This window comes from Castor canadensis, chromosome 15 (assembly GCF_047511655.1).
Source record: "Castor canadensis chromosome 15, mCasCan1.hap1v2, whole genome shotgun sequence".
In the NCBI taxonomy this organism is placed as follows: Eukaryota; Metazoa; Chordata; class Mammalia; order Rodentia; family Castoridae; genus Castor; species Castor canadensis.
In genome coordinates, this window is record NC_133400.1 from 82063079 (window position 1) to 82083629 (window position 20551).

General features: G+C 42.3%; 1 protein-coding gene across 10 annotated transcripts in view; it reads left to right on the forward strand.

The window, feature by feature from the left end:
- Positions 1-20551, forward strand: part of Frmd4a (FERM domain containing 4A) — a 601438-nt gene that overhangs the window by 322339 nt on the left and 258548 nt on the right. Inside the window, exon 1 of one of the 10 annotated variants that reach the window (XM_074056626.1) lies at positions 9435-11144. The exons of 8 other annotated variants lie outside the window; for them this stretch is intronic. In XM_074056626.1, the coding sequence (XP_073912727.1) occupies positions 11001-11144 (144 nt within the window). In that variant the 5' untranslated portion in view covers positions 9435-11000. Of the gene's footprint in view, positions 1-9434; positions 11145-20551 lie in introns of those variants that run through there. One more of the 10 variants, XM_074056625.1, reaches the window with a different exon arrangement.

Genomic DNA, 20551 nt, shown 5'->3' on the forward strand with positions numbered 1-20551 from the left:
GTTCCCTCTTTGAAAAAGAGAAACAAGTGTGTTTGTTTCTGGCCGCAGATGGGGTTGAGAGCTCCTGCCTTGGAGTGTAATTTTTTTCTCTCTTCCCTTACAGCTGTGACCTAGTTAATTGTAGGTGGGAAGCAAACTCTGAAATCATTAGACTTTCAGCTTTGCTTAGAATCTTAAATTGTAGGATGTCCTCCTTAATAATGGGAAGTCAGGTTCCAAGATCAGCAACATTTGTGGTTTGTGTGCACGAAATGAAGAAGACTGAGTGTGTCTTCCTTATGGACAGAGAAAGGTAGATGAATACGTGACCCAAGGATGCATCACTCATGTCCAAAACAAGCGCCTAAATGTTCTTTGTTTGCGGCAGATGGTAACGTCTGAATGTTCTCACCTCCTATTCACAGGGACATAGGAGGGAGTGAGTCAGGGTTTTGGGTTGGTGGCTTCATTCCTGATACTGGGGATATCGTGTACCAAAATATTACATCATTAAGAAACAAGTTTAGGCCAGGCCTGATGGTACATGCCTGTAATCCCAGCTACTCAGGAGCCAGAAGCAGGAGAATCTCAAAAGTGAGGCCAGTCCGAGGCCAGCCTGGGCAAGGTTAGTGAGGCCCTATGTCAAAACAAAATAAAAAGAAAAGGGCTGGAGGCATGGCTCAAGTGTAGAACACTTGAGTGTGAGGCCCTGGGCTCAATCCAGAGAGAGGAAAGGAGAGAGAGAGGAAGATGGAGAAGGAAAGAAAGACACCAGTTTAATTTAGGACAAGTACACATTACTAATTCCACCTTCTCAATTCAGTAAGGTAGGACTTATGTTGAAAAACAGTTCTATTTCTTTTAACTCATATTTCTTTGAACTATTTAATTTTTTCAGGGGAGGAGCGGGAGTAAGTTGGGCGGCAGAGCTTCATGTGTTTATTTCCCATTCTGTATATGGAGAAAGGATCACATCACAGATTAACCCCTTCCATGGGCTACCTGCTCTCCTGGAGCATCCATCCATGATACTACAGAGAGCAAGTGGCTGGCCTGTAAACAGTCAGAGTAAATGGTAGACAGAGCCAGACACAGCTGGTTTCTATTTCTCTCCATCACCCTAAACCCAAGAACTTGGGAGTGTATGGGCCTAGATCCTTAGCTCTTAACCTGTGGCCCCAGCACACCAGTGTCACCTGGGAACTTGCTAAGAACATGAATCTACCTACTGGGTGAAGCGTCCTTCCATGTGATCGACCCCAACTAAGTGCTGGGACCACTGGGAATGGCCTAGGGACCTAGTGTTGTGACTCTGCTGTTCAATAGAAAGCTCGGGCTGCTTCTTAAAAACGATACAAAGTCCCTCTCCAGACCAGTAAGATGAGAATCCCTTGGAGCAGGACCCAGGAAGAAGCTTTCTACAAAAGCTTCTAGGCAGCTCGAATGGACAGCCAGGGCTGGCAACCATGGGGCCATAGGAAAGGAGGAACCAGGTAGGGGAAGATGGCTAACTAGGCTGAAATACTAGGGAAGGAGCTGTCCACATGCAGGACTCCAGCAGGTCTTCCAAACCTGCTTTTCCACACAGTAGAGCTGGCCAAAGCCACTGGTGGCTTCACTGTGGTCAGAAGTGGCATGGGGGTGATGAGGGGCTTTATTTGGGGCTTTGGAGTTGTCGATGTCCTGCCAAACCCACCTCCATAGCACTTCCCAGTTGCAGTCCTTCCATCAGCATTGGTCAAGCCTGGGTGAGAGGGCCCAATGCTAAGATCTCAGACCTGCCCATCAGCAAATCTGAAGCCATCACCATTTTTTTCAACAAGGAAGAAATAACCAATACCCCCATCCAATTCCCTTTCTCTCAAGTGGAAGTTTACCTTAATTATTCTAGACAGAGGCTTAAAAACAAAGGGAAAAATTCATTCTGCAATTTTCTTCATGGCTAATCAGACAATGTCCCCTGAGCTAGTTTTCCTTATAGATTTTCAGATGGCTTCATGGCCCAGGAAGGTGTAATTACATTTTCTCTCAAATCGCTCAAGGGTATTCCATTTCTTTCCATCGGTTATATGCCTAGCCCTCCTGGTTCTCCAATTTCAGAGCTGCCTCAGGATGAGCTTTGCTTTATTCATGACAAGGAAAAGGACCTCTTACAAACTCAAGGATACACTGCACCTTAGGTTAAGTAAATATTTCACTTCTAGGGGCCACTTGGCTCTGTCAGAAATCAGCAGGACATAGAAGAGATGCAAACAGAATATTCCAGAAGGCTGATATAAGTAGTAATCAGATAACCTGGCCTCACCTGCACACTTACCTGCTTCCACCTGCAGGTCATTGATGCCCCACTGGAAGCCTTACTCCTGCCCTAATAGGAAGGACATAAAATCCCCTGACATAGGCGGACAGAGTAGGGTCTGACCTGCTTGACCCTCTTGTAAGTCCACCCTAGCTTGCCTTCCACATACTCTTTTAGTCTGTTTGCTCTCAGTTCACCTAGCTCCTAGCCTTCTCCTTCACTTTTGGATTCATTATTCTCAGATACTTTGATTGACTGTTCTGACTCACAGGTTCACCTTCACCTTTAAATTCTGGATGATTCTGGATGCCTGAGCCACTGTCCTGATGTCCACAATTTGTCTCGACCTCCAACCACAGGGTAATTGGTTTTTGGCTTTTCAGTGACTATTGCCAAATTCTAACCCATAGTTCAGTCATAGATTCAAAGAGGACCACACCACCTTTGGTCAGACTAATTTAAATGATTCCAAAAGACAGCACTCCAAATAAATACTTTCATCTGTAAAAGAGCTTAATGAGAAAATATAGCTTAAATTCACTAGCAGAAGTCTAGACAACTCATGAAATTAATAAGCTTATCCTAAAACAGGCCCAATTTTGTATATATCAAAGGATTCACTGTAAAAGTCTCATTCATTGATAAACCAATCCCCATTGACCAACTCAGCATAGATAATTCATGGCTGCTTATTGTTTTATTTGGTTTTTTTTTCTGTTATTGTTATGATTAAGGGAATTTTACTAAAACAATTAAAAATATGTATTTTTAACTTTAACCTATTACCTACAAATTCCTTCTCAGAGTGTGAGGTGTCCTGAGTCAATCTCTCATATCCATGGGAATTAGCTCCAGGGCCCCCTACAGACACGAAAATCCATGAATGTTGAAGTACCTTACATAAATGGTGTAGTTTTGCATACACCCTATTTGCATCTTCCCATATGCTTTAAATCACCTCTAGATGACTTATAATACCTAACACAGTATAAATCCTATGTAAATAGTTGCTGTGCTGTGTTATTTAGGAAATAATGATGAGAATAAAAGTCTGTGTGTATTAGGTACAGATACAATTTTTAAAATCCTTTCAATCAGTGGTTGATTTCATTTGTAGATGTGAAGTCATGGATATGGAGGGCTGGCTGTATAGAAAATGTGATGACCAACAATTAAGAAGACATTTAGCACAGTCATGTTGGAAGAAAGTCCTCCAGACATAGACACAGCTAAGAGTTTGTTGGACTCCCAACTTCTGCACTCAGTTGACACTGTGACCCACAGCCCTGGCGTGGGACACATCACACTTAGTAGTTTCCCAGCTAGACTCTGAATGGCCAGTCTTTCTTTACACCTCTGCTTTCTTTTTCCCCTCGAGAAAAGCATTCTGAGCAAGTGGGGGGAAAATGCCTAGCAAGTTCCAAGCTCTAAGTCCAAACCCCAGTACCACCAAAAAAAAAAAAAATGTAGCCTAGAAAATGACTTTCCATATTCAAGAGGTCACCAAATCACATCTGACCTACAACAGCTGCACTAACCCCACCTGCATGAGCAGGCCATTCCAGTCCTGTCCCTCACGCCTCCAGCCTTGTCTTGGCCATATGTGTGACTTTTTATTTTTAAATAAGAAGGGGATGTAGGGTGAGACCCCGTACACCTGCTCTTTGAGAAGTTGAAAGCAGAGGAATAGCAATGCTACCTGTTAAGAGTTTAAGCTACAACAGGGTAGACCTCCTATAGGCAAGATCACCTAAGAGCAGCAGGAAGAGGCACAGCCTGTGCTTTTGTAAATAGTATACCTTTGAGGTCTGGGGATGCAGCTCAGTGGTAGAGCACTTGTCTAGCATGCATGAGACCTTGGGTTCCATCTCCAGTACCACGAAATTTTCTTTTAGTCAATCATTACATTGTCATTAAGATCAAGATACTAGAGATGAAAGAAAAGTAAGTTTGCTAAGTTAGACATTTTAGAGAAGAGACTCTACTAGAAATGAATGGCCCATTATTAAAAAGCAAACCCCTAATATCTTTTTTTTTTTTTCATTTTTCTTTTATTATTCATATGTGTATACGAGGCTTGGTTTATTTCTCCCCCCTGCCCCCACCCCCTCCCTTACCACCCACTCCACCCCCTCCCGCTCCCCCCCTCAATACCCAGCAGAAACTATTTTGCCCTTATCTCTAATTTTGTTGTAGAGAGAGTATAAGCAATAATAGGAAGGAACAAGGGGGCAAACCCCTAATATCTTATCATAAATAGCATAATACCCCTGATCAGGTAAAGGGTTCCAAGGAATTGAAGCTATATGTAGGAACTAAGTGTTCTTATCCCTGTTTGCCTCTTCCAAATTCTACTAGTCCTCCTCAGCACATCACCTTTCCCTTCAATGAGCTGACCTCAAACCTCTCCACAGCTTCTAGACAAATCTACTACCCTTTCCTTGGCTCCTGTTTGGAGGCAACTCTCCTGTGAATATTAACCCCACTCTCTTCCTCTGTAGACAGGAAGTGGCTGTGAAGACCGTTTCTCTAGTAACTAGCTCCTTTTTGTGACTATAACCTTCATTTTATAACTTTACTATTAACAAGCCCCAGGATCACTGCCCTTCTGAGCGTTTGTAACCCCTAAATGAAATAAGGCAAGTGTCTTTTTCACTTAAGACTGTGATCACATAAACATATGCTTGCAAAATGTATACTCAAAACCCATTTTTGGTCACTGAGTCCCATGGAAACCAAATAAGCAGAGATTAAGGAAGGCTGAAGCATTTAATTTCTGATTGAGAGCCTGGACTGATTTAATTCAGGCAGCTCTGGTTTTATTTCTGTTGGGGCCTGGGATGTATATGAGCACTTGCTTTCCTAACGGGGGTAATGGATAGATGACATCACTTTTATAGCCAAAGGATCACTTGTATAATGGTTTGTAGAGCTGGGTGAAAATATTTCTAAACATAGCTCTTGGCTTGTTTCTCTGGAGTGCTTAAGCCAGAGGGCAGCTCATGTCTTTCTCGTACTTTCCCAGGGACCCAAAATATTTTTAAATACACAGACAAGCATTTTTTAAAAAGTTATTCTCCTATCACCCCTCCCCAGTGAACACTGTGAGTCCCCTAGCGTTTATATAAATGGTCTTTGGGGTTCTTAGGTCGAGCAATGATGATGCAATGAATGATGACTCTTTGTCAGAGCTGGGACATACTCCAGACCCAAATATGGGATTAAATGTGTTAGGGAGCAGTCCCCAAGTGCCTGCAGATTTTAAAAGATTGTTTGGGTTGGAGTTTGCACATCACCCACTCACTTCATCAGACAAGTGCTATATCTAAATATCCTTTTCCCAAAGAGTTGGAATGGGGATTATAAAGTGACAAATGGTAACTTCCAGAAGTGTTTGGATTTGGGGTGTGAGAGTATCAGGAGCAGAAGGGGCTGGGGAAGGAGATGTTGGGGAAGGAAGAGGGAATGCTATCCTCCTCTGTTCTCCAGCCTTAGCCTCCCCAACGTCTATCAGCTGCAGCATGCCCAGGGCTAAATCAGGAGGGAGAGCAGTCCCGCCCCCCAAAATCTGTTTGTTGCCCACCTACCCTAGGTCAGAAGTTAGCAAGAGCCAGGTAATAGAATTTAATTAGAAAAGCAGGAATGCTACCACTTCGAGCCAAGCATGATGGTGCACAGCTGTAATCCCAGCTATTCAGAAGCAGAGGTAGGAGGATTGCAGTCTGAGGCTGGTCCTGAAAAGCAGACTAAAAAAAAAAAAATAAAGCAAAAGGATTGGGAGCATGGATTAAGTGGTAGAGAACTTCTTAGCAAGTTCAAGGCCCTAAATTCAATCCCCAGGACCCCATTCCCAAAAGAACACTACCATTCCTTCCTTACTAGGATGCTAAAATAAAAATGATGGACAATAACAAGATTGAATGTGGAGAAATTAGAGCCCTCATAGATTGCCGATGGGAATGTGAAATGATACAACTGCTTTGGAAAATGTTCTGGCATTTTCTCAAAAGATTAGCTTTACATATGACCTAGTAATTCCATTCCGTGAAAAAAGCACACATCTACACAAAAACCTACATACAAATGCTTACAGCAACATTATCCATTATAGCCAAAAGTGGGAACAAACCAAATGTCTATCAACTGATGAATGTGTAGAGAAAAATGTGGTCTGTTCAAACAAGGAACATTATTCACCAAGAAAAAGAAATGGAGTGCTGACACTTATGACAACGTGGGTGACCCTAGAAGATATGCTAAGGCGCTAGACATAAAAGGGCTACATTAATATAAAATGTCCAGGAAAGGTTTCTATAGAAACAGGAGTAGATTTGTGGTTGCCAGTGGCTGGGTGGGAGGAGAAATGGGGAGTGACTGTGATAACTAATGGGTATGGGGTTTCTTCTTGGGGTTAATGAAAATGTTCTGAAATTAGATGATACTGACAATTCTACCATCCTATGAATATAATAAAAAACCCATTGGATGGTATATTTTACATGGGTTAAATTCAAGGTATATAAATTATAACTCAATAAAGTTTTTGTGTGTTTTTAAGAATACTAACAAACAGTTGTGGGCCACCTTCATTTAAAGAGAAAAGCTTCCAGCTCTGTCCCTCCCAGTATTTTGATGGCATGTGGAGAATTCGTGACACAAACTTTGGGTGGTTGGAAAGGAAGAGATGAGTCATTGATTTGAACTTCTGTCTGAGCCCTGTATTGGGAGCAGAAGGGAAATGAAGAATCAAAGTGAGGATTGTAGCTGAACTGGAGAGGTCTACAGGTGGCATGGGAACACAGTATGTCTGTTAATGGAACACAAAACCCCAAAGAAACCTGCTTTCTACAAAACTTGAAAATATGGCGGTCAGGCATTTCTGATCTTATCCCTGTCCTCAGACTGTTGTGGGGTCATTCATTTTCCTATCACCTTCTCAATCTCCATGGGAATAAGCCACCTAGTGATCTTCTTTAGTTCTTCCAAAAGAATGACTCGCTTAGACTTAATTCCTAATAGAAGTTTCTGGTTATTAGACCGCAATTACACTGGGCTTTAATGTTGGAGAACCCACCTTTTACCTCCAGACCCTATCAATCAAAGTAACAAAACACATCCAAGAGCATCTTTTAAAAACTGCCATTTGTGCTTCCTGGTACCTGACTTGGCCTGTCATAAAGGAGTTCTCCACTCGATCTTATGGCTGACATTTTCTCAAATAGATGACAGTCCTAATCACTGAATGACTAAGGTAGGTTACATTAGATTGCACTTAGGAATATATTTCTTCGGTTGCTATAAATATACTTCTCTCTGTGTGTACTACTTCCTGTGTATTTATGCATTTGCAATTTTCGTGCATAATTATGCTACACGTGCTCTTCAGCTAAGTTTTTCCAAGCAGTATTACGTCTTACCCCCAGCATCAGACTTTAAAAAAAAATCTGTTTTAACAAAAGCAGTACAGGAATTTCTGAGAACTGGGACAGAACACAGAGGTGCAAACATAAAGCAGACTAGTTGGACCAAGGAATGGAGTCTAGGGTGAGACGAGATCAGTGCTGGCAGTGGTCCCCTGTGTCATTCAGGGTCCATGCACCTCTGCTCCGTCCCTGGGTGGGAACTCCTTGTTTCAGCCATGCCTGCCTTCCTCCCCAGACAGCCATAAATTTTGAATTCCCAGCCTCACAGTCCTTCCCAAATCTGGGAACCTGGGACCAATACTTCAGTTTCTCCTTGTGATGCTCCCCAGGGGATATAATAGGCACCCATTCAATAACGAACCCCATGGAGCCAGCTCACTAAATGTTAGCCCTGGGAAAGGAGGTGGCATTGCGGTAACTCCTAACTCTGGTTTCCCAGTTTCTGGAGTAGTGTTCCCACCCTTCAGACACCAAAGAGATCACTCACTTTGTCCTGCTCCATTACTCCTAAATTTTTTTTAACAACTGTGTAAGCACAGACTGCCCACACCTCGCTTTTCTGTTGTTTGCAAGAAAAGAATAATGACAGTGATTAAAAGGAGTTGAGGATCAGGAAGACAAATCCAGGTCATAAGCCCTGGTTTATCACAACAGGCCATTCTTCCTCCTCTGTAAGATGTGTCCTGTAGAAGATTGTATTTAATTGCTCTGAGGATTCAAAATGACCTTTCAAAGTGCAGGGCAAGGCCCAACATGTAGCTTAGTGGTAGAGTGCTTGCCTCGGATGCCTGAGGCCCTGGGTTCAATCCCCAGCACCACAAAAAAAAAAAAAGAGAGCAGTGTGTCTTGGTTGATGGTAGCTGTGACATTTGCTTGCATAGCCTATCAGAGGTCCTTGGGGAAGTCTCCTTGTCATGGTTTGAATTAGCAACCAAAAGGCAAGAGCAGAATCAAGGCGATGATTGGAGAGACTGGGCAGCGAGGTCCAGTAGGACCCTCCACCAGCACTGGTGCAGTCATTTCACCCTAGGTGTCCACGGGCTCAGAGAAGAGCCCAGATTTTCAGCATCAAGCTGGAAGGATTTCAGCTTGAGTAAATCTTGCTATCCTTAGAAATTCATGTTTATATTCAGGCATTTTTTTAAATTATTAAGTCACCTTTATACTTTAAAAATTCCCAGACCATAAGCTAAATACATATTTAACTTTTTTATATTTTTAAAGCCACATTATTTAATAATAGAATAAAACAGTGCCTTCAGACATTTCCTATCTGTTCCATAAATACATGCTTCAGATAAGACTCTGGTTTACAGCCAAATTCCCTGGAGGATAGAGAGCACTAGGGTGCACAGGCGAAAGTAACTATCATATGTCTTACATTTGTGTTTCCTTGAAAATACCAAGGCAGTTAGCTAACATTAATGGAGCCATTGTCTCCTACATACTGTTTATTTTATTTTTGGCAGTAATGGGGTTTGAACTCAGAGCATCATGCTTGCTAGGCAGGCTCTCTACATTTGAGCCATGCCTCTAACTGCATACCGTTTTTAAACTTAGTTTCTTTCTCCCTTTCTCCTCCTCCTTCTTCTCTTTTTCCTTCCCTCCCTCCTTCCTTCCTTCCCCATTTAATTAAATTGCATCCATTGATGGGGTGCTTGTAGAAAGGCACATTCCTTAGTATACCCCAACTTTTATTACAAGAATGGGGAAATAAAAGATCATACCCAGGAATAAAATCACGAATAGTGTTTTACCCAAAAGCAATTATTCATGGGAAAATGATAAAGCTCACCAAAAAGAGTCTAAATGAAAATATTCTTCATGTATTAGTTAGACTAATGCACAGATCTATAGCAAAAGGAGAAAGGGGATTAACAGAACCTGATTTAGAGAGGCACACAAATTTTGAAACGATCTTAAGACTTTCATTCGTCAGTTGTAGGGAACCTCTTGAACCGGGGCATGGTGAGTGCCCTGGTGACTCATTGGCAGTATGTTATCTCATTTAATCCTCACAACAAGCCAATGAGGTAGGTATTAATTCCATTTTACAGATAATAAAGTTGGAGAGGTTAATCGATTTGTCCAGAGTCATGCAGGGAGCCGTAGGGTCAAGATCAATCTCAGGTATGTCTGAGTTGAGGACACTCCAGTAAGTTCATAGGTTACGATCTGTGGTTCTTCTGATACTAAAGACTAGAAGAAAATAAATAAGTAAATTAATAATAAATAGAATGCACAGAAGAAAAGAGTCTTCATAATAGCCAGGTTTTTCAGGACTATGCAGTCCAGAAGGTCTATGATTAAACAATCCCTTAATTATATAAATGGTGTGGTGACCTGTGCTGTCCCCTGTCCTCCCCTTCCCTTCCAGCTTTGGACTCTCACCTTTAGCTATAAAATCTATTGAATTAGGATACAGATGTGCTTCTAAAACATGATTTAAAGTAAGTACCAATCAAAGGACTCTGTCAGAATCACAAAGAGTTGTCATGTGTCTAACAGAATGTCTTTCCTTCGGGCTAAATTCTACATGTGATTTATCCATAAAATAGCCAAAGAGTTTTTGTTGAAAGCCTCAAGAAAAAAAAAAAGTGTGATAGGAGGTCTTGACCTTCCTTATCCATTTTCCTCCAAAATCTTGGATGTGAATCTATCAGATAAATTTCCTTACAGACCTTTTAATCCTAAATTTGGGACATTTCCAAAGATAATGACTGGTGTTTTTCCAAGTTGCCCACAGAAATAGCCATTTTCCAATGTCGATGTGAAACTGGACTTTGCTTTGCCTCACAGAAATGCTGGGGTTCTCCAAGTTTTAAAGAGTTAAGAAAATAGATGGAATGCCTTAGGAATGTTGGCAGGGAAGGCCAGAGCTCTCTTCCCTCTGCTTTCTCACTCTGGAATGTCTCTGGGTTTGTGCTCTTCCCTAAATTCTCTCTTGACCTGCCAAAAGAGTCAACTTGACTGTCCGGACCAGTCAGCTGAGAGGCAGTGATATGCGATTATCTACAAACGGAGGTTCATTTTTTCCCCTGTGCCTGGTGAGTCCCTAGAGACAGGGAGAGGATGTTTGATTTAGGAGCCTTCTGCTAATTCTTGAGGGAAAACAGTCTCTGAAGATTAGTGAGGGTGGTGGAGAGGGTAGGTAGGGAGAGAGGAGAGGAAGAGGAAACAGAGTTATTTTGACTGCATTTTTTCCCTGCCCGATTAAATCTTGGTGGCATTGGAACTTTGAGTTACTAGAAGAACACAGCCCAGGGAGCAGAGGGGCAAAGGCGGGGCCCGGAGCTGGCATGGCTGCCAGGCTGCTGGGCTCTGAGGACCTGCCATGTAGCTGGGACCTCACTTGCCAGGCACTGAGGATTTGCCGAGGGGGGGACCTTCGGGTCCTGCAGCTGATGCTGAAACCATGGTGCATCTCCAGGGCTGTCTACCAGGTGGGCCCAAGCTCCTTTTACTTTTCTTCCCATTGTGAGGTGGGGATGGGGAGTGGTGGAGAGTAGCATAAATGATTGGCACATGTGCTTAGGATTCTGAAGTGCTTTGTGATAAACAGAGAGCCAGGCAACATGAGTTGAGTATCCTCTTCAGGGTGTCAGGTACCAGGCGAGATGCTCAGTAAGTGTGATCTAGTTCCATGTGCAAAGCAGCCCTATGAAGGAGGTGAGGATGGCACCGTTTGAGAGATGAGGTTAGTGAAACTCTACAGAAGGATGTAAGTTGTTCCAAGTCACACAATGAAGAAATGACAGTGCCCTGTGAATAAAGCCACATCTCTGTTTGCAAAGACAGATCTGATGGTTTCTCCATGTGTGGGGGTGAGTTGGGGTGATGACAGGCTGGTAAGTGGAGTGGGGCTGTGTCGAACAGGAGGCACCTGAGCAAGAGCACTAAGAAACAAAGTTGTGTCTTTTCCCCATCTCCCTCTCCCTTTGGTGGCCTACATAGAAGCTTCTGGAGTCAGACATTTGCACATAGCCTGCACCCAAATCTGGAAAAAAAAGATGCCTCACACATGCTAGGCAAGCACTCTACCAGTGAGCTCCCCCCTGACATAGAGGGGACACGAAGGTGGCCCTTCCGAGTCGAATGGCTGGGGTGCTGAGCACTTCAAAAAGGTAGACAAAAGCAATCGTTTTCCCTAGTCACCACCAGTCCAGGTTGGTGGCATTAAGCCACATCTCTGCTAGCCAGGGAACATCAGTCCTGACAACCCAGCCCACCCTGAGAGGGGGAGCTGACTGGGGAGGGGAAGGAAGGCAAAGAGGCAAGTCAGAGCACTTCGCCTGGTCTGGCTCTTGAAAGGAGTGTCACTTGGTTTGCCTGGGTTGACAGTTTTTTGTAACCTGGTTTATTTCATTAAGTCAACTTGAGCAGGCTTGGCCCTCTCTTCTTGTTCGCTGGCTTACCACACCGTTTGGCACCCAGCAGGCACAGCTGCCTTTGTATTTCTAGGTGTAATTTGGCGGTGTATAATCCCTTAATGAGCCATAATATCTAAACAACTCAGGACTGTGTAGCCACACACCCTCCCCACCCGTGTGGAACGTTTGGGCTTGAATCAAAGGGAGAGCTCCTTGGAAGCCTTGCCCAAGGTGCCTGGTTGTTTTCATAGCCAGGCACAGCCCCCCAGGACCCCTGTCTCTATCTCTCCATCTACCCAAGGGCAGGCAGGCTTACTGGAGATGATATTTTCCAGAGATTTGCACTCGGTAGGCACGTAGTAATAGTTTTACTATAAACAGCAATGATGTCTCGCAGAGATCATATATAAAAGAAACTTGAGGGAAGTTTTCCCAAAGTTGGCAACCCTCCAAAAATTTTACGTATTACCAATGACAAGTTGTGAATCTGAAAGAATTCTGCGGGGGGGGGGGGGGGGGAATTCCATAACTGGGAGATTCGAGCAGGAACACAGTTTGACTCGTCCATCTGAAGCTTTTCTGAAACCTGCGTTTTGAGTCAAATGTCCTCCAACTTGGTATCTGGGGTAATCACTTTATCGGGATGATTTCATCTTTCTAGTTGTTGCTGTGATTACGAATGCGTTTGGGGGCCTGTTGTTTTGCCTCCACCTCCCACTTCCTTTTCATCTCCCTGTTTGTCTTCTCTCCTGTCTCATCAAGTTACTTAAAAATTGAACTTCAAAACCAAGTGAGCAGGGGGAGCCAATCCCTCTTCCTCCACCACCACGGGGCATTTTCAGAGCTCCCATTAACATCCTAACTAAGTATACTGAAGAGAACACAGAAGCCACCAAGTCTGGAAAAACGTGTAATCCTGCTCAGGCACAGTTCAACTCAATTCAGCAGACACTTGCTGAGCAGTGGGTGTGTGCTTGGTCCTGTCAGGAATGGTTGAGGCTCACAGAGTACATCAGTCCTTCTACCACTCCATGGCCCAGCTCTGGCCAAGCAAGCCGGTTGGCCTAAGGTAGCAGATGCCGCTAGCCGGCTCAACCTTGTTTGCAGCAGGGAGGTAATTCCCACAGGAGGGTCAGAAAATCAGTTGCTGGAGGGAAAGCCAGGATGGCAAGTCTATACTAGCTCACCAACCCAGGTGGTTAGGTTAACAGGACCTGGCAGAATCAAGCTGAGTAGGTTGGGAGAAGGTAAGAAAGCCAAAAGCCAAAGGAGCAACGCTGGACCAGGGGTGGTCTGAACGCTCTCCAGAGAAGTCTTACCAAGACTTGGGAAGCTTCTATCTGCTTCCAACTCTCATGTCTGGCCAGAGGGGCTAGTTTAAAGTAATATACTGATCCATCCTGCATTGCTCATAGCCTCATGGGGAAAGAGTCAAGGACACAAATAATTGCATTTCAACAAAGAGCAGCTTTGAAAGAAGTGCAGAGAATAAGTTTGCTCAAGGAAAACTGCCCAAAACATCTTTTTATCTTGCCTGCTCTTTATTTTTGCCGTTTTCGAATGGGAATAAGAGCCTCAGAGTGGGGTAGTGATTAAATAATGGGATATCTGTGAAAGTGTGCTACAAATATATGAATATGAAATGTTTTTTAATGTAGTGTATTCTTACTGTTATCTGTCTTGGGAAAATTCATCAAAAGTACATTTATTTATTAGTGGTACAGTGATTAATGATCATTTTTATGTATGTTGCTTAAGCAATGTTTTCATGGGTCACAGGCTCTCCATTGGCTAAAGTGTTGGCTGTCAATCCCAGGATGAATTTTAGATTCACCAGAGAGATCTTAAAAACGCCTACTCCCAGCCCTGGCCCCAGAGGCAGATTGAATTGATCTGGAACCTGGGTGTTGGGATGGTTTAAAAGCTTTCTGGGTGTTTCTAACATACAGTATAGACAGACAGCCAGAGCTAAAGGAGCCTCACTCTGTTGTCAGGCAGCAAGTAGATGCCCACAAAAGCCCAAGTGGAACATCAGAATCACAGTGTGGGGGAGCACGTGGAATTACCCCAGATGCTTTCAGTAGACATTGTATACATGTATGGAATACACTATAAATCTGTACAATTAAGATAATGAGAATTAACACAAATAAAGTTTAACATATATATAATGAATTGGAAATAATTAAAAATTATATAAAATTAGATGTGAAAGGAAAATCACAATTTATGAACATAAGAAAGCTGACCTATATGTGAAGCATCACTTTCATTTTGTTTTATATATATGTGTGTATATATATATGTATTTATACATATATGTGTACATTTAGTTATATACATACTTATATGTAAATATGTAAGCATATGTATTTAATATATTTAAGTGTATACATATAAATAAATAATATAATATAAATATGCATATTTACATATAGGTATATATGTATTTATATATTATATATAATGTCCTGAGCCCCACTTTAGATAATAATAACGTCTGAGGGTTGCGGCTGACAATCTGATACTTTTAACTAGTGATGGATTAATTCAGATGTAACCCCATCATCAGTCATAGAGCATCATGCAGGATGAAGACTATCAGGTGACACCTAACCAATGAGGATGTGGCTCAGTGTTAGAGTGACTGTACAGCACACACGGGCTCTGAGTTCAATCCCCAGCATATGGGGAAAATGAGAGTCACGATCAATGATTTGACAAGCTGATCGTGAGGATTAACTCAGATCATTCAAATTAAGCCCAGGGTTTGGCACCCAGAGGCACCTAGTAAACACTGACTGCCTCTGTTATCACAAGAATGAACGTGATGGTCCCTGTCCATCCCTGGAAAGAGGAAGAGGCTCTGGTCTGTTGCTCAGTACAGCAGTGCCCTTCTCTACAGTGGCCTCAGCTCCAGCTTTGGGTAGAATCCCTCACCTCCAGATATCTGTCCTCCAGCAGTGTCTGGGGACATGCCACAACTCTGGGGACTTCCACTTTTCTCAAGTGTCTCTTATACTGTCCTTTATCACATTACTTTCCCAAGCAAAGGGTAATCATGGGAACTGAAATGTCCTTACCTGGAGGTGGGGAGCTTTAGAAGGGAAATAACTAAAACAAACATAAATGTAAAAGCAAAATCACAAGCTGCAAATATAAGAAAGTTCACAATCCGAATCACCAACAATCCAGAAAAATAACGTAAGCTTATCAACTAGGCACCTAACACATGCCATAGAAGTTATCTTTTCCGTCCCGCACATTTGCACTGTCCACACTTTGCCCTCTTCTTCACGAGACCATCATTTAAAAAATATATTCCACAGAGAAAAGGAAAGGGAAAGGCAGTCTTTCCTTTAGCAGAATAGATCAAAATTGTCCTTTCATTGCAGTGAGTTCAGAAGGGTGTCTTTCAGATTCACAGCTTGTCACTGGAAATGCTGTGAGAATTTGGAATTGTTGTAGGATTTGGGAAGACTCCTCTCAATTGTCTTTCATATATGATCTGTTGCAGAACACACTTGCTGCTTAGAATCAAGCTAGAGGTGTGTGCCCTCTGGACACAGGAATTGTGGAAAATCCAATTATATTCTATTTCCTTCAATGAAGAAAAAATTATGAAATGCTTCATAATTGCATAGACTGTCTATTATATACACTTCTGGTGGGGAAAACCTCCCACCTTTGGCTAGGGGTTATAAGAACTGAACTATAATTTTACCAGTCTGGTGACTGGAAGATTTCTCCATGGACTGGTTTTAAACCTTCTGCCTCTTCTCTAGCCAGCTTCCTCCACAGCCAGGTGCCATAAGATGAGTTGTATCATGGCGAGATCTCTAACTCCCCCATGGACAATGCAGTCACCATCAGGGGCTGAGGACTGTTTCTGGAGGCCATTTTTACACTGGTGCAACTCACAGTGGCTCCGCTATATATGGAAATGCCTGTGAACCCCAATACACACGTCTCCTTCTTATCCCAAACCAAATGTGTCCTCCCCCAACTTCCCCTTAGACTGCATTCCAAAATGCCCGTGGACGTTGCAGTGCTGCTTAATCAAGAGGGGACACTGACCAGAGAGAAAGCAAAGTGGAAAAGGAAATTGGTCATAACTAATGACAATTAAAACATTTCACTTTTGCAAAAATGACCACAAGGCTCAGAGACTTACAGAGACACCAAGAAATGAGAATTTCTAAATCCTAAGCTTCCAGATGAAGCCTCCCACTTCTCTCCTAAGCCCACCTCACTCCTAGCTGTGCAGTTCAAACTATAAGAAAAATTTTAAAAAATGAGATGAACAATCTGAATTATTGGCCCACCATAAATTGCTTCTGGCCTCAAAGATGTAAAACACATATGTATGACATATGGAAGCCTGTTTTAGATTACTGGGGTTTATTTTTTAGTTGAATGCCATTAATTTTGGGTTGGTTTAGGGGGGTGGATTTTTTTCCTTGATTTGTAGAAATTCATGATTTATAAGAGTTGTAAACTTTGTTTCTGTTTTTGATGTGCTAATTCCTGCTGACAAAGCACCAAAGAGGCCCCATGCTTGGTCTTCTCCTCTCCCTGGGTTTTAGACCTGGGCTCTATTGGAAGTCACAGAGCCCATCCCACACTTCCTCCAAGAAGTATGATTTGGATGCACTTGGATGTTCCAAGGTTGTACAAGCATTGGTAGCTTACCCACTAATGCTGCTTCTAAAAAGAAATAGGGACCTGTGGCTGTAGTGACCAGCCAGCTGTTAAGACTTGGAATTTAGGGGACTCCTACCTACCCCACCCCCCATTTTCTGTAATCTATGTAGTAGCTTTTACCCAGTGCTCTAATATTGGTCCTTTTCAGACCATAGAGCCAGGCCTGCAATGACCTGTAGATACAGAATTTCCCCCAAGCTGTAAGAAAAACACACTGTAAGCGAGATCACCTTATCAGCCTGGGCTAGGGTTTGGAGTTGGTGTGTTTTCTTCTGAATAGGAGGAGTGCTTCTGAAAGAGAGGTCTAGAGAGGTGAGTTTGTTTGCAAATACAGCCAGATCAGCTGTAATATGATTAGCTTTGATGCCACCAGTGGGCAGTTCTAATGATCAACAGTTTCTCTAAGAGAAGGCTGGTTTCCAAGGCTCCATGTGTATCTTCTGCACTAATACAACCAAGCTGGACCGAGGGAGTCGGCTATGATTCAAACAAATGTTTCCACATGTGGAAAGTTGGGCTTTGATTCTCAATTTGCTATTTTTGCTGTTGCCCTTTCATCATTTCGTTATGGCCGTGTATGTTTTCAAAGGGCGATGTCCTATGGATTATTTAATGCCTACAGATGGCTTGAGTCTCGCTTTTTCTCCATTGATCTATAGCATGTGCTGTGCTTAAAAGGGGTGAGGAGAGACTTTCACCAAGGAAAAACAATTAGCAAGTTTCCTAGATTTCTTTTTCAAGTCTGCACATTTGTTTATGTTACATTTTCAGTCACTCCTTAAGGCTCTTTTGGTGAAGGATGGAGCATTTGTATTTGCATAGGTGTGCTAGAATTTCACACACCCTGTCTTTTGCAACAGGATTTTCTTTGATACGGAATCACATCTTTGCAATAGGACTGAAAGCAAAACTCTCATTCCTGGATTTTTGTGTTGTTCTTGCTTCCATGTGGGCAGGAACCAATGTAAGAGCTCAGTTTTTACTTTATTCATAAGATATTTTTGAATAGCTCATGAGGATGTTTTCATCTCCCTTGGATGCACTTTTCTTTGTTTCAGTGGAGCATCACTTGGGGGTTTGAAGTTAACCTCCAGTTACAGCATAAGCTACCATTCACCTTGGGTCTGTTCCTCCAACATTGGCTCATCTACTGCCAAAGCGTTGTAGAAATCATCTCAGAATTGTAGCACTCAATCAACATCTCATTACCTTTGAATCAAGAAGGCTTCTCAAGTTCTACTTTAGTGGAGCTCAGAGATGGAAATCCACTGAAGACAAGTTGCCAATTCTGTTTTTGTTTGGGAATTCTTGGGGTGGAGTTGACGAACATAATAGGCTCTTGCTCTGCCAAGATCTTGAAAAAAATGGATATTTAACTAAATGGAAAGTTCTCAAAATGTTTTATCCTTCACAAAAGGGTATCTTTTCAAAATTGCATCATTTGCAAGGCAAGTCTTCACACATCCTAGAGTCAGGAAAACTATGCTATGCATATCTTTTAGTAATGTACAGAGTATTTTCAACTGTGTTCTCTTATTTTTGATTCTGAACCCCTCCCTCCCTGGAGATTATCACTGTCATCTTTCTTATATAAATAAGGGCACAGATGAGGCCCAGAGAAGGTGGTGGCCGGTTTCCTGATGGGGTAGGGAAGGGATCCCAGAAGCTACACTGTAGACATGTGTTCTGGTGATCATCAGCTTTTGAAGTGGTCATTTATCTGGATTATTCTCTCAATAAAGTCAGTTGGAAGAAGATGGCTGGCAGATGAGAAACATCAAGCATCCTAAATTCTATTTTTAGTTTTTACATTGAATCTAGGTATGACATATTCAGCTTTCTCTGCCTCAGATTCTCTGTTAATTAAATGATGATTTGTTCATTCACTCATTCATTCATTTGTGTGTTTGTTCATTCACCTAACAAATAACTAATGAACACCTGCTATGCACCATGCATCAAGCTAGGTTCTGGGCATAGGATGGGGAAGAAAGGCAAATGTGATGCAGCTTTTTACAGAGGTCCCATTCTGTGGGTATCTGATAGTCACTCATCTCTCAACAGTGTTAATATAATCATGTCACAAGTTAAGTAAAGATAACATTGGATCAATACTGAGGACACATGCTGATGGCATGAGAAAGACTAATGAGGGAGCTTACCTTTTCTGAGATGTCAGGGAAGGCTTCCTGAGAAGGCCATATTTGAGCAGAGATCTTGAAGATAAGCGGGAATTAACCACTCAGAGGGGGAGAGAGACAGATAGTTGAGAATATAGCATTATTTATCAACCCAAAGTTGCAGTGGTAGACAGGAGGACTGGCATGTTGAGCTTGGTCAGCCTGATAATCTTATGCCCTTATTTAATAAATGCATTTCATTTTCGAGACAGGGTCTGGCTCTGTAGCCCAGGCTGGTGTCAAACTCATAATCCTCCCGCCTCAGCCTCCTGACTGCTGGGACTACAGGTGTGCACCACCAGGCCCAACTTCATACGTGGGTTTGAAATCATTTGCGATTATGATATACTACTTCACCACTGGACACTCTACTACACATTATCTTAACACCACTGGACCTTTTGAAAGCCAGATGGCCTATTTTGGAGGCACACCATCAAGCCTCAGATGGAAATTTTCTTCATTCTCAAGGGTATGAGCTCATTGCCACACCAGATGGGTTTCCAATGAATGATTATTGTGCAATCTGATTATTTTCATGTCATGCTAATTCCCTTTGAAAGATGGAAAACAGGATATGAGCTGTCTTTATCATTTTTGTGAGATCAAGGAGAATTTCCTAGCTAGAGCCACATACCCTACAGATTGTAAGAAAGCATACAATTTAGAACTAAGTGTGGATTCTGACATAAGACACACTAATAGAAACTTTTTTATTGTGAACAATCAATTTTTTATCATTTGGGACATCAATCAAAGTAAATTTAGATTCTGTAGCAGACAACTTGGAATTCCTGGTGACAACACAGTAGAAATTTATTTCTCACTCTTTCAAAGTTTCATATGCTTGGGTTGGTGGACAGCCCTCGGTGGGATCAGTCAGTATCATGGGGACTATTCTCCGCCAAGGTCTAAGTGTTCTCTTCACTTTGCCAGCAGAGGCGGCTGGAGCATGGAAGAACCTCACTGAGAGATTTTTGTAAGTCAGGCCTAGACGTGGAGCTCATCCCTTCTACTTACATCTCACTGGCCAGAATTCAGTCACATGACCACACCCAGCCACTGGCCACTAACCGTAGGCAGGCTGGGAAGTGCAGGTGGGTTGTCAGCCGATCAGCTTATCCCAGAGAGTCAGCTTAGCCCGGGTTAAGGGAATGTGTCCTAGGTATACACAAAGTCCCTCTCATCAGAGACATACATTCCCAGGTACAAGTAAATGCCTCAAACCACAGATAGTACCATATTCTGTATGTGCCGTTTTTTTACATATACAAACCTATGATAAAGTTTAATTTATAACTTAGACAGTAAGCAATTAATAACAATAACTAATAATAAAATAAAATAACTATAACAAGATACTGTAATAAAAGTTATGTGAATGTGGTCTCTGTCAAAATATCTTATTGTACCTCACCTTTTCACTTAAAGGACATACTTGAAGTCAAAAAAGGTGAATGTGGTTGATGTACTTTCTATACAAGAATAAACATAGAATTTTTAAGCCTGTTGAAATCACCAGAAGAGGAGGACTAAGCTATAAAGGGGAAAAATAGAGAAGATGAACTAATTCTGGTTATAATACATATATACATG